Source organism: Zalophus californianus, chromosome 10 (assembly GCF_009762305.2).
Source record: "Zalophus californianus isolate mZalCal1 chromosome 10, mZalCal1.pri.v2, whole genome shotgun sequence".
NCBI lineage: Eukaryota > Metazoa > Chordata > Mammalia > Carnivora > Otariidae > Zalophus > Zalophus californianus.
Genome location: NC_045604.1, coordinates 67,662,314 through 67,677,218, shown reverse-complemented (window position 1 = coordinate 67,677,218; position 14,905 = coordinate 67,662,314). Strand labels below are relative to the sequence as shown.

General features: G+C 47.7%; 1 protein-coding gene across 13 annotated transcripts in view; it reads left to right on the top strand.

Annotated features, from left to right (window-relative positions):
* Positions 1–14,905, top strand: part of DNAH14 (dynein axonemal heavy chain 14) — a 334,785-nt gene extending 319,880 nt beyond the window's left edge. For 12 of the 13 annotated variants that reach the window (XM_027613959.2, XM_027613960.2, XM_027613963.2 and 9 more), the window contains 5 exons: positions 7,040–7,152; positions 8,021–8,160; positions 10,457–10,620; positions 14,107–14,253; positions 14,643–14,858. In XM_027613959.2, the coding sequence (XP_027469760.2) occupies positions 7,040–7,152; positions 8,021–8,160; positions 10,457–10,620; positions 14,107–14,253; positions 14,643–14,858 (780 nt within the window). Of the gene's footprint in view, positions 1–7,039; positions 7,153–8,020; positions 8,161–10,456; positions 10,621–14,106; positions 14,254–14,642 lie in introns of all 13 variants that reach the window. The other variant, XM_027613953.2, reaches the window with a different exon arrangement.

The following is a 14,905-nucleotide window of genomic DNA, read 5'->3' as shown; positions in this document are numbered from 1 at the left end:
TGTGGAAGGTCTCACAGAGGTTTCCACCCTTTTCTCAAGTCTAGTATCTGTATGACCATTACTTTATATCTCTACCAGGCATTACTTTATATCTCTATTAGTTACTTATCACCATTTCACTTTGACTTCTTGCTGTGATTTTTGTCCTGTTCTTTGATTTGGGACATATTCCTCTGTCTCCTCATTCTGTCTCTTGCATTGTCTGTTTCTCTGTGTTAGGAAAGTCAGCTACATCTCCTACACTTGAAAGTAGTGGCTTTATGAAGAAGAGGTCCTGCAGTGCAATGTCTGTTCCCCAGAACCTGGTGCTTCAGGGGGTGTCTCCTATGTGTGTTGCTCCAGGGGGTATCCTACCATGGTGGCTGGGATGTGTTTGCCTTCAGTCCTGTTGTCTGCGATGGCTCCCTGCCTGTGTGGGCAGAATCTGGTGCCCGTGGTGTTAGTGGGCTGCTCCGGGGCTGCCTCGGGCTTGAGTCGAGTCAGACCAGGCATTTGCCAGAGACGCAGTAGCACCCAACTGCAGGCACTGTCCCTGTGTCATCCCCGGAGAAGCTTTTGTTGGTGGGTGGGGCCTGCAGTCAGACCAGCTGCCTGCCCTCAGCCCACTGCTGGGGTCACAGTCAGAAGGGTGTGTGGTTATCATCCCCTCTCCCAGGGGCAGGACTCACTTTGGAGTGGTTGTCTGGGCTGCGCACACACTGCCAGGCTTGTGGCACCGCTTTGATGGGGTCCTGCCAAGGGCATTTTGGAACTGGCAGGTCTGCAGAAGAGCAGGGGGTGTGGGGTACATAGTCTTAGCAGTGTCTGCAAGGTCTGCCATGGAGGGGACCTGCGGTGGACTGGCGGGAAGGGGCATGTGTGAAGAGAAGTGGGGGGGGGGGGTGGGCAGAGCACGCTCTTAGCATCCTCGGTGGGGAGTGATCCAGCTGTGCTATTCCCACAGGTGTCTGTGGGCTGGGGGAGGAAAATCGTGCCTGCCAGCTCCTTTGTCCCTGGAGGGGTCTCCTGAGGATCTCCGTCCCTCCAGCACAGACTCTGTGATGAGTAAACAAATCTCCCTCCCACAGGCCCCAGGTGTTCTTCAAACAGCTGCTCCTGCACTCTATCTCCACGGACTATGTGTTCTGTCTCTTTAAGGGCAGGGACTCGGTTTCCTTTCACCCTCACTGCTCTCCCAGAGCCAAACTTGCTGATTTTTTTTAAAGTTCCAGGTGTTAAGCCCCACTGATTGTGAGAACTCACAAAGTTTGGCCCTTCTGGTTTCCCCAAATGTTTTGGGGATTTGTTTTATCTGTGTGGGTCTCCCACACCTGGGGTGCCTGGGGTGGGGTCTGCTCCTCTTCCCTCCCTCCCATGGATGGTTCGCACATCCTTACAAACCCTTGCCAAGTCAATCCTTTTTATTCATGAATTACATCTTTGCAAATTTGCCTGCCTGTTAAAAATTATTTAAAGATTTCATTTTAGAGAGAGAGCACAAGTCAGGGGAAGGGGCGGGCGGGGGAATCTCAAGCAGACTCTTCGCTGAGCACAGAGCCTATCATGGGGCTCGATCAACAACCCATGAGATCATGACCTGAGCCGAAATCACAAGTTGGACACTGAACCAACTAAGCCACCCAGGTGTCCCTAAGAATTATTTCTAACTCCAAAATTGTACTCCTGGTGCTTTGATAGTCATTTACACACATGGACAGTGGGAAAAAATGGCATTCCCCCTACGTGCACATTCCCAGCTGAGATCGAAAAGGTGATCTTCTCTTTCTTGTTTTTTCTTTTCACAATCTGTTTAGTGCTACATTTTTCACATTTTTGTGCTTTTTATTTGTGATTTTACTGCTTTGAATGGCTCCCAAGCATGGTGCTGAAATGCTGTGTAGTGTTCCTGCACAGAAGGCTGTGATGTGCTTTATGGAGGAAATACATGTGTTAGACGAGCTTTGTTCACCCATGAATTATACTGCTATTGGCCATGAGTTCAGTATTCATGAAATCAATACTATGTAGAGGTCTTTAAACACAAAACGCACATAAACCAAGATGATTTATTGACTGGGTGACAAAGGTGATTGATCAGGAGCAATATTTCAGTGTTCACTAATGTAGTGTTCATGAAAATTTACTGCAAATAAGGAGAATCAACTATATATGTGTGTATATATGGAGATAACTGGAAGAAAATATACCAAAATAAATTTTCTCTAGGTGATAGAAGTATGAGTGATTTCTATTTCTATTTCTTATCCTCTCTATATTTTCACACTTCTACAATGAGAATATGTTGCTTTTTGCAGATAGAAAAAAACTGAATGACACTTTTAAATTAAAAATTAGAAACAGGGCGCCTGGGTGGCTCAGTTGGTTAAGCGACTACCTTCGGCTCAGGTCATGATCCTGGAGTCCCGGGATCGAGTCCTGCATTGGGCTCCCTGCTCAGCAGGGAGTCTGCTTCTCCCTCTGACCCTCCCCCCTCTCATATGCTCTCTCTCTCTCACTCTCTCTCTCAAATAAATAAAATCTTAAAAAAAATAAATAAATACAAATTAAAAACAAAAGATGAAATGATTACTGGGTCTTAGCCTTAAGCAGAAAACCAAGTTTTAGAAACAGAAAATTTATTAGAACAGGAATAAAATCAGCCATGAAGTTCTGGTAGCATGGAGGAGGAAATGAACAAGGATTGTTGAAAAGGTCACAAGATGTTGAACACAAAACCATTGCTCCAGAAGGTAAAATTCTCCCTTTATACTAGCCCTCCCTCAAACCCTGACTCTTGCACCAGATTAAAAACCTATATAGACACATGAAAGGATGCTTAACATCAGTTGTCATCAGGAAAATGCAAATCCAAACCCCAATGAGCTACAATTTCATGCCCACCAGGATGAGTAGAATCAAAAAGGCAGGTAATAAACATATGGAGAAATGGGAATCCTCATATACTGCTCCTGGGAATGTAAAATGGTGTGGCCACTGTGGAGTACTTTCACTGTAAGTTCCTCAAAAAGTGAAACAGCGTTACCATTTGACCTAGCAATTCCACCCCTAGGCATATACCCAAGAGAAATTACAACATAGCCACACAAAAACTTGCCGTGAATGTTCCTAGCAGCAAGACAGAAACAACTCCAACATTCCTGATGAACGGACAAACAATATGGTAGATACGTAAATCACATCGATATACACAAACACATGTATGCAGTGGAATGTTACCCATCCACAGGACAGATGTACTGACACGTGCTACAGCACAGATTAACCATGAAAACCTAATGCCGAGTGAGGGAAGGCAGCCACAGAGGACCACATGTGGTAGGATTACATTTCCAGGAAATGTCCAGAACAGGCAAATCCACAGAGACAGAAAGTAGGTTAGGGATTGCCTTGACAAAGTGGAAACCACAGTCCCAGATCAGCTCTGGGAGAAGCTGAAGTAGGAAGAGAAGAGGGATGGTCTAGACAACACCAACCCAAAGTGGAGGGGAGGAGCTGAGGTGCCAGTGACAATAAGAGAGGAAGTTAGAATTGAAAGTGGTCACAGAAGCCAGGGCAAGAGCGAAGGCAGAGGTGACCTGCAGAGAACAGGTGCAAAGCAGGACAGGTGGGAGGGGTGGGGGCAGAGTCATAAATAAGAAAAGTAGAAGGTCGCTGGCGACTTCTGAAGAAGCACCAAAGGCGACAGGTTCAGAATCAGTAGGAAGAGGGGGCAGGAACCAGTGAATTTGTCAAGAAACCAGACCATAAAGGAAAGGGGGGGTCACGGGGTGAGGGCTGGGGGGTCTTTCTATTCCCCCACAAGAAGTAGGATTTTTTTAACTTTACTGAAGGATAACTGACAAATATAATTATGTATGTTGAAAGTATACTATGTGATGATTTGATAAACATTGTAGAGTGACTGCCAAGATCAAGATAATGAACATCACAGGTAATATAGTTAACTCTGGTTTGTGTGCATGCTGGTGAGAATGCTCGTGGTCTACTCGCAGCAGTGTCCGAGTGCATGGCACCATGTTATTGACTACACTCACCACGTTGTCCACCAGCTCCTCAACTGATTCTTCTTATAACTGAAAATCTGTGTCCCCTGACCACCATCATCCCCATTTCCCCGTCCCAACCCCTAGCAGCCACCATCTTATTCTCTGTCTCCACAAAACTGGCTTTTCTTTTTTTAGATTCCACGCATAAGTGATACCGCATTTATCTTCCTCTGTCTGGCTTATTTCACTTAGCATAAGGCCCTGTAGGTTCATCCGTGTTGTTGCAAATGGCAGGATTTCCTTCCTTTTTTATGGCTGAATAATATTTGATTGTGTGTATGTACCACATTTTCCTTTTCCAGTCATTCATCGAAAGACACTTAGGTTGCTTCCATATCTGGGCTGTTTGTGACTAAAGCTGTGACAAACATGGGACTGCAGATTTCTCTTCAAAACACTGATTTCAGTTCCTTCAGATACATAACCAGGAGTGGGATTGCTGGGTCACGTGGTAGTTCAAGTTTTAATATTTGAAGAACTACCATACTGTTTTCCATCATGACAATCATTTTAGGGGCACCTGGGTGGCTCAGTCAGTTAAGTGTCCAACTTTTGGTTTCAGCTCAGGTCATGATCTCAGGGTCGTGGGACTGAGCCCTCCATGGGGCTCCACGATCAGCACGAACTCTGCTTAGATTCTCTCCCTCTCCCTCTTCCCACTCCCCTCTCACACAGGTGCACTTGCTCTTTCTAAAATAAAATAAATGAACCATTTTGAATTCCCAGCAACAATGTGTAAGGATTTCCTTTTCCCACATTGTCACCAATACTTGTCATCACCTGTCTTCTTTATGACAACCATCCTACCAGGTTTGGGGTGATATCTCCTGGGGGTTTGGTTTGCATTTCCCTGATAACTGGTCATGTGTAGCACCTTTTCATGTACCTATTGGCCATTTGTGTATCTTCCTTGGGAAAATGTCTCTGCAGGCCCTTCACCCATTTTTTACTCGGATTGTTTTTTCGCTGTTGAGTTGGATGAGTGCTTTATATGTTTTGGATTTAACCCCTTGTCAGATAGATGGCTTGTGAATATTTTCTCCCATTCTGTAAGTTGCTTTTCCAATTTATTGTTTCCTTTGCTGTGCAGATAAACTTGTTTATTTTAGCTTTTGTTGACTGTGCTCTGGTGTCTTACCCAAGAAATCATTGCCAAGACCAACGTCAAGGATTTTTTCTCCATATGTTTTCTTCTAGAAGTTTTATGGTTTCAGATTTCACATTTAAGTCTTTGATCCATTTCTACTTTTGTGAGAGGTGTAAGATAGGGATCCTATGTCATTGTTTTGCATGTGGATATCCTGTTTTCCCAGCTTCGTTTGTTGAAGAGACTACCCTTACCCCAGTTTGTGTTCTTAGCACTGTTGTCAAAAATTAGTTGACTATACATGACTGGATTTATGTCTGGGCTCTCTATTCTGTTCCACTGGTCTATGTGCCTATATTTATGCCAGTACCATATTGTTTTTATTACTACAATTTTGTAATAGAGCTTAAAATCAAGAAGTGTGATGCCTCCAGCTTGGATCTTCTTTTTTAGAGTTGCTTTGGCCATGCGGGGTCTTTTGTAGTTCCATACAAATTTTGGGAAACTTTTTCTATTTCTGTGAAAAATGCCATGGGAATTTTGATCGGGATTGTATTGAATCTGTAGATACTTGGGGTAGCATAGACATTTTCACAATATTCTTCCAATCCAAGAAGACAGGAAATCTTCCCATTTATTTGTGTCTTCCTCAAGGTCTTTCATCAGTTTTTAGTGTATAGATCTTTTATCTCCTTGTTCAAATTTAGTCCTAAGTATTTTGTTATTTTTGATGCTATTGTTGATAGGATTGCTTTCTTAATTTCTCTTTCAGATAGTTTGTTCTCAGTGTGTAGGAATGTGACTAATTTCTCTATGTTGATTTTATATCCTCCAACTTCACTGAATTCATTTATTTCAACAGTTTTTTGGAATCTTTAGGGTTTTCTATATATAGGATGATGTCCTCTGCAGAGACAATTTTACTTCTTCCTTCTGAATTTGTATGCTTTTTATTTCTTTTTCTTGCCTAATTACTATGGCTAGGACTTTCTATACTATGTTGAATAGAAATGGTGAGAGTGGACATCCTTGTCTTGTTCTTGATCCTAGAGGAAAGGCTTTTAACCTTTCACCTTTCAGTATGATGTTAGCTGTGGGCTTGTCATATGTGGCCTTTATTATGCTGAGGAACATTCCCTCTATACCTAATATCACGAAAGGATGTTGAATTCTGTCAAATGCTCTTCCTACATCTATTGAAATGTGATTTTTATCCTTCATTCTGTTTATGTGGTACATCACATTTATTGATTTGCCTGTGTCAAACCATCCTTGCATCCCAGGGTGAATCCCACTTGATCATGGTTTATAATCCTTTTAATGTGCTCCCGAATTGCTAGTATTTTGTTGAGAATCAAACAAGTAGGATTGAGTGTCAGGTGGCTGTGTATTTAGGATAGAATCACACATCAATAAACAGGGTGGAGACTGGAAAGCTGAAGCTGCAGAAGAGAGGAAATACTCCAGAAAGGCTTTGCAGAGCATGGGCAGGTCAGGTCGACTGAGAACTGGAAGGAGCGCAGCAACTCAACAATAGGCAGTGGATGGGTTTATAGGATTTGGTATAGGGGAAGGCCAGGGTGTTGAAATTGCTCACATCTAATGGCAAGTAAAGTTAAGCTGCCCAGAGAAGGGGAAAGGAGAAGATCAAAGGACTTGAGGAGAGTGATGAAAGCCTTCAGCCAGGACAGAAACAGCAGGTGTTCTGTCCAAGGCACAGTTAAGCTAATGCTGTTCTCCCTGGGTATTCCTATTTCTCATGTGCTCTCGGCTGGAAAATGGCCTTCTCCTGCCAAGTTATTTCTCCCTGGAAATTGAGTACATTACCAAAGTTCACAGATACGTTTCCGATAACCCCAAAGATAAGTGCTTGAAAAATGATGTGCCTGTCTCTAAATCCCAACAGAAACATGCCTACAAGTCCTGTAAGCCCCTGAGTTCCTGGGTTAATGATCTCATCCAGCGAGTGAATTTCTTCAATACTTGGGCCAAAATGGCTTACACTGCAATACATCGTCGGTATGGACAGAAGCCACTTTGTGTCTCTTCCTTATTTGGGCTTAGAGCTTAATGGTTTACCATGTAATTTCATATGCTTGGTCTTTGGGGTTCTCAGAGCAGCATGTGAATTTAGCAAAGGGGATTACTGTCTTCAGTTTAGGATGAAGGCCTGGAGACACATGGGGTGCTGAGGGTCCTGTCTGCAGTCCATCCACTCTAAGGGATGGACAGGCCCGGACCTGGTACCTGACTCCCTCTGTTACTCTACACTGTGTCCTGGGAAACTAGCAGGGGGAAATGCAAAAGGAAAGGAGTATCTGTTGTGTGTCATTTTTAAACGTGTTTAATTCGTAAATCGAAATCATTCGAACACGAGAGCAGTCAACACTCCAGGAGTGCCTCTCCCACGTCCTCACGTACCTGTCACAGTGGCCCTGTGACACACAGGAGGTTCATTACCTCCATTACCCTCGCTGTGGACATGAGCAAACAGAGGCACAAGACATAAAGTAGCTTGCCCAGTGCTTCGCACCCTGAAAGTGGGAGTATTGAGATTTGAACCCAGAAAATCTGGTTCCAAACTGCCTCTCGGGCCATGTAACTCTGAGTGCTGGGCCACATCCTCTTAGAGAAACAGCAACTCTGGAACAATCCACAGATTCCTCAGGGCACAGCCAGGACCCCCCTGCAGAGCAACACCCCTTGTCACCCAAATCCGTGGCCTCCCACGTCCAAACCACAGCTGGTCCTCACTAAAGTGCAAGATTGGGTCCTGAGCAGGGAGAGCTTGAGATGAAAAGGGAAGGAGGGGCCTCAGAGGGATGGAGGCAGAACACATGTGACGGCGGAGCCCTTGACCTCTCGGCCCCTGGTCTGCCTCCAACAGGTATATGAGATTTGTCACAACCCGGAAGCATTCCATTCCATCACCTACCCAAACCCCCAAATGCCCTGAAGATGAGCACAGTGATTTCTTTGAAGGATTTCCTGCGAGATACTGGCTCCCAGCTTTCTTCTTTCCACAAGGTGAGTATGAGAACACAGGCGAGTCTGTGTCCAGGCCCCCCACTGCTGGCCTCCCTACTCCTCCCCTCCAGAATGAGACCCTGTGCCCCACAGGTACCCTGCACCAGGGAGGTCTCTCTCCCTCCCACCCTCTTCCTTTCCTCACCCCTACTGCCGCCAGACCACACGTGCACCTTGCCAGGCCTACAGGCCATTGATCTGTGAGGCCCGAGGCCGACACCACGTCCCTCTCAGAGGCCACTAGCTTTTATCAGGACTCATGGAGGTGGGTACCTGCCCGACAGGTTGAATCTGTGCTTCAGCCATTTTCACTGATTAATAAATGATGCTGGGTCTTGGGCACCATGCTCAGCACAGCCAACCACGTTCCAACAGCGTGTGTTTGGGGGTGTGATGAGGTGGCAAAGGGGAAACCCTAAATCATAAGCACTGCAAGGGCAGGTCCAGGTCTGTCCTCACACCCTGTTGTATCCCTAGCATCTAATACAGCCCCCAGCACCTAAAAATCTCTTGGCAAATCTTTGAAGAATGATTGACTTTCTGTGTGAATATATATGAATAAATGAAGAAAGGAATACTTCCGGAGCACAACACGGGGGGACAGAAACAAAGGTCAGGGAAGGGGACTCGGGAACAGCTTACTGCCTGTGAGGCACATCCAGGTGCGTGCAGGCGGAAGGACGACACTTGCACGCTGACGCGAGACTCACGGGAGCCGGGGCTCTTCCGAGGACACTGTGGACACAAGCGCATCAGGTCTCATGACCACCTTACAGGGTCCTTCATATCACCCCTGTTCTGAGAGAGGAAAGCTGTGGCGCAGAGAAGTTAGGTGGTTTCCCCAAAATCACACAGCCGGACACACCTGCAGCGAGTTAGGAACGTGGTGGGTCTGACTTGGAAATCCACGTGTGTCCCTGCGGCGCTGAACTGGGAACCGAGTGTTGGAGCCAAAGGGCCAGATACAAGAGGGGAAGAGCACACCAGGGAGGTGGAAGGTCCCCACAGGCAAGCGCAAGCCCCACAGCGGGCAGACGGTGTCCGATGAAGCTGGGAAGATGGGTGTGGGCCAGCTCTGGGGTGCATAGGGCCCACTGGGGAGTCTGCCCCCTCCTGCAGCCCAGGGGCCACGGCCACATTTCAGGCCAGGGAGGAGCATGGGTGGAGTCTGAGTCCCAGGCAGTTCGGAGTCTGCTTTATTCTCCAGGCAGGAATTGGTGGTGGCCCAGAGGGGACCTGGACAACAGTCCTACACAGACCCCAAGGGAGCAGAGGGTTTGGAATGGCTCGGACAGCTGGGTGGACACTGACGGCCTTTACTAAGATCCGGACGCAGGGGGAGGAGCAAAGTGACGAGCAGTGAGGGGACAGCTACCTGGCCAGTTGGAGACATTCAGAGAAGACAACACGATGGCCGGTGGGCGGTTGGCCATTTGGGGCTGAAACTCAGGAGAGATGGGGGCTCCACAGGCGGCAGGGCAGCATCGCAGGAAGCTCGGGCCACCGTGGGACAGCTGCTGCCAAAAGCAGTCTCCTCTCCCGGAGCCTGCAGAGCTCTGAGAGGCCACAGAGGAGGACAGGAGCCCTTCGGGCTGGCCACACTGGTGCCCTAGGAAAGTTACAGGGAGGTCACAGAAAGGCCGTCCCAGGCAGGTGGCAAGTGCATGGACACCACGTGAGGTGCCCACAGCAGCGAGTAGAGGATGCGGGCTGCATGGCAGGGGCTCGACTGCCCAGGGGAGGCACTAAAATTCCCTCTGTGAGCACTGGTGTGGTGGATTCTGGGCAGGGGCGTGAAGTTCTAGGCAACGTATGCAGGATGGATTAAACCAGGAGGTGAGGAGCTGTGTTAGGAGTGTTGGTATTCAGACGCAGAATGCAATCCAAACCTGAGCAAAACAGAGTAAGTTCTAGGCTCAGACGAGTGGAAAGGAATTCAAGGGGTTGGGCTGCAGGAGCGGGTGGTTCCAGGTGACCTGTGTTACTCTCAGCCTGCCTCCCCCATGTTAGCTCTGTTTCCACTGTGTCTGGGTCTCCTCTTCCCACTGCACACAGCATTTCTCGTGCAACCAAGGGGAGAAACGGCCACCACAGCCTAGCCACTCCAGAGGACACGTGACTTCCTTTGCCCAGTGCCCGGACACCACTTCTTGAGGGAGACTCGGACACGGTTGGGTCTTGTTCTGTCCCTGGGACCCAGCTTTGTTGCTCCCCCAGCCCCGGGAGCCCCTGGGGAGGGCACAGCCCCTGACCCCCCGGCCCTAGGGAACTGGTTGGTGTGTGTTTTTCTCCAAAGCCTTTCTTACTGCTGTGCTTCAAGACTACGGCCGGTCCCAGGGAGTCTCCATAGACACCCTCACTTTTACCCACCACGTGACCTCAGACACCAGTGACACCAGAGACAACGAGTTCTCCACAATCATCCAAAAGAAACTCAACATCGTCAGGAGGGCCTTTAAGGTACTGGCTTAAAACAGAGCGAATGTCCATCTGTCCAACCGGCCACTCCCTCCGCAGCCTGTCTGCGGCCTTCCCCTGGGCCGGGCGCTGTGCGAGTCCTAAAGGTATGCGCAGATCCTCATTCCCCCCTTTTTTTCCTTAAGCGAATTATTACTTCTTCACGCTTGTGAAATGTAAAATATACATAATGTAAAACTCCTTAACCATTTCTAAGTGTACAGTTCTGTGGCATTATGCACGCTCAGCGTCCGTCTCCAGAACTTTCCTCCATGTGGAGGAAGTGAGCTGTCTGCTCTCTTTTCTCAAGGCGCTAATCCTGTTGGATCCGGACCCCACCATGCAACTTCACATAAGCCTAATTACCTCCTTAGAGGCCTCCTCTCTAAACTCAGCCGTGCTGGGCGATGGGGCTTCAACACCGGGACCCGGGGGAGGGGGTGTTCAGTCCGCAGCTGCACAGCTCCCCTGCCAGTGGCCACCTGGGTTGCTCTCATCCCATCTAGCGTGAATAGTGCTTCTGTGAACTTGGCTTTGCAAGTATGTGAGTCCCTGCTTTCGATTAACTTGGGTGCGTGTCTAGGAGTGGGACTGATCATTTGGCAGTTCTGTTCACCTTGAGGAGCCTCATACTGTTGTCCAGAGCGGCTGCACCAGTCTGCATTCCCACCAGCCGTGCCCGGGGGTCCCCCCACATCCTCGCCCACACCAGTCATTTTCTGTGTTGTGATAGTAGCCATCCCAGTGGCTGTGAGGTGGGGGTCTCACTGCAGTTCTGATGTGCGTTTCCACAGTGATGAGTGATGCTGAGCACCCTTCGTGCGCTCGTTGGCCGTCTGTGCATCCTCATTGGAGGATATCTATGCAAGTACTTTGCCCATTTTTTCACCAGGATATTTTGTTGTTGAGTTGTAGGAGTTCCTTAGGTAGTCTGGTATTAATTTCGTACTGGGTGTGTGGCTTGCAAGGATGTTCCTCGGTCCTGTGGGTTACCTCTCTGCTCCGGGACAGCGTCCTTCGATGCACAGAAGTTGTTCATTGTGACGTAGCACAAGGTGTGTATTCTCTCTCCTGTTGTCACAGCCAAGAAATTACCAACAAGCCCCAAGTCACAAAGCTGTCTGCCACATTTCTTTTAAGAGTTTTAATAGTTTTAGCTCTTAAGTTTAGGTCTTTTGAGTTCATGGTCTGTGCAGGGTGCTGATACCCAGTTTTCCCAGCGCCATTTGTTGAAGGGACCTGTCCTTTCCCCATTGAATATCTTAGCACCTTTGCTGCAAATCATTCGAACCTGTTTATTTCTGGGTTCTCTGTTCTGTCCCATTGCTCTATACGTCCATCTTTTTGCCAATAGTGCACTGTTTGGATTACCGTCACTTTATCATAAACTTTGAAATCAGGAAGTGTAAGACCTCCAACTTTTTTCTTCAAGATTATTTTGTTTACTCAGTTGTCCTTGAGATTCCTTTTGAATTTTAGGATGGATTTCTCTGTTGCTGCAAAAAATGTTATTGGGATGTTGGTAGGGATAGCACTGACTCTGTAATCACTTTGGGTGGTAATGACACAAGTGTTGTCTTCAAATTGATGACTTCATCGTCACTTTTGAAAACAGTCTTGTGCGTGCTTTCTCTTCTAGATGAATTTGACACTAGGCCTATTACATTTCATTTTTTAACTTGGGATTTTGATCAGCTTGCTGTACCTTTATGTATGAATTCGGGGGAGAATTGCTATCTGTTGAGTCTTTCCATATAGGAACATGGTTTGTCTTTCCATTTATTCAGGTTTTGTTTTCTTTACGCTGGTCTTAGAAATGTATGGTTACACTGTTTTCCTAAGTGTTTATAATTGTTGCTATTGTGAATAGGGCTTATAACGCCCTACATCTTATTCTCTGTTGTTTGCTCTCTACCTGTGGTTATTCAAACTTGAGGTAAGGACACCAACTGCAAGTTTGGGGTTTCCTTAAAGCCACCCCCAGGTTTAATCATTTGCTAGAAAGACTGGTAGGACTCCAGGAAAGCGCTACACTTACAGTTTTATTATCGCAAAAGGATACAAATCAAAACTAGCCAAAGAGACACATAGGGCAGAAGCTAGGACTGGGAGGGTCCCAGACACAAAGCTTCCATGCCCTCAGGGATGTGTTACCCCCGAGTGTCGATGTAGAACGACAGGATAGAGTGGCTCACCTGAGCTTCGGTGTTCAGAGTTTCTGACTGGGGTTTCACTACATAGCCATATTTAAGTGAGTCACTACCCCACACGGCTTCTCCCATCCCCAGAAGTTGGCCTGATGTCACCTGGCTCAATGTCCCAACCCCTAATCTTATGTTCGCTCTTTCTGCATGGCCAGCCCCCATCCTGAGCCATCTCATTAGCATAAACTCTCTAGGGACCAAGGCTGCAAGGGGGGGCGGTTTATTCCTGGGATCCAGAGGTCACCTCCCAGGAACCAGAAAGAAGGCAAACCAAAAAAAATGTTTTTTTAAGATTGTATTTATTTGAGAAAGAGAGACAGCAGGGAGAGTGGCAGAGGCGGAGGGAGAAGCAGACTCCCTGCCGACCAGGGAGCTCAACATGGGACTCGATCCCAGGACCCCAGGATCACAACCCGAGCTGAAGGCAGATGCTTAACCGACTGAGCCACCCAGGCATCCCCCAAATTCTTTATTATACATCCTTCTACTCATTTCTATTTTTTTCCTAATTTAAACTGGTCAAGTTTGTCTAATTTATCAAATACACCAAATTTTGCCTTTATTAACTCTAGTGTTTTCTGTTTACCTTTTTAGTTCCTTCTGCTTTCTGGGAGTTTATTTTATTGCTCTTTTACTAGCTTGTGTTTATTTTCACCAAGGCAGAACCTATAAAGAACACAAGTATTCCACTCAGCCCCCCCGATCAGGCCATAAACGAGTGCGGTCAGCACCCCTCAGGGGGAACGTCCCCTCACAGATGGTCCCTGTTCTGGCCTTTCTCAGCCTCCGCCGCGTCTCCTAGCTCCGATTCCCCACGACCAGGACCATGCGGTCTGGACCCTCCCGTGTCTGGCTGTTCGTGCTCCACAGCAAGTGTGCGAGGTCCGTGGCTCTGCAGTGTCCCGCTGTGTTCGTGTACCACGACTGAGCTCCCCCTGCGGGCCTGGAGGGCTGCTGTCTGGGCAGGACTATTATGATCAGAGCTGCTTTAGCATTACACTGATGGACACAAATCCTCTTTCGGCTTAGATTTATACCTGGGAACTCAACTGAGGGCCACGGCTAGCCGTACGGTTTTTCACGGGGGCTGCTGTGATGCACAAAAGCACAGGGAACGTGCAGGACTGAGGTGAACAGCAGCTGCCCTCATGGACCAGGAAGGCTGAGAACCTGGGCAGACACCCCGGGCTGGACCGGGCGGGAAGCGCTCCCTCCCAGACAGAGCTGCCGGGAAAGGCAGTGTCGTGCTCGGGGACCCACTGACACCACCTCTCTTTGATCTTAGGGCACAGACAGCACACACATGGGAGTTCACATTTTTGGTTTATTCATCGAGGGGGCAAGGTGGAATCGTGAACAAAAAGTTCTAGAAGACTTGCCGCCTCGTGAGCTGTGCTGCGATTTTCCTGAAATCTACTTCTTGCCAACAAAGGTAACCCCCACGTGTCTATCGCCAAGTCAAGGCCCCGGGGTTTCCCTCAGGGACAGCAGGCCCTCTCTCCAGTCCCCACTCCCTGTGGCTTCCCTGAGACTTTTGAGGATATACTTCAGATGACAACATTTAAAATAGCCCACCATACTGTTACCATCTGAAATAGATGCTATGCCAACATCCAATGTTGCTTCTCAAGACTACGTTCTGGGCAATCCTGACAGGTCAGCCGGAAAGTTCTAGTCTCCGGTGTAACCTGCATGCACAGCCACAGAACCACTAACCGGAAATGCGTGCAATTTACAACCGTCCCCCAAATCTAGCACATGGAAGTTGAGAGCTCCTGGTTTGCAATGTGACCACTGGAATTTTTTCTTTTTCTTTTTAAGATTTCTACTGAAAGAGCAAATGCTTCTGAGCAGACAGATTCCGAGCTCTACACGTTCGAATGCCCCATCTATCAGACACCTCAGCGGTCAAGAATTTTGACAAGCACTGGCTTACCCTCGAACTTTCTAACCTCTGTGTATTTATCCACGAAGACACCTCCTAGTCACTGGATCACAATGCAGGTCGCACTGCTGTGTGAGAAGAATGAGAAATAAATGTACGTACCAAACCATTTCATGCTTGACTCCAGCCACACTGACGT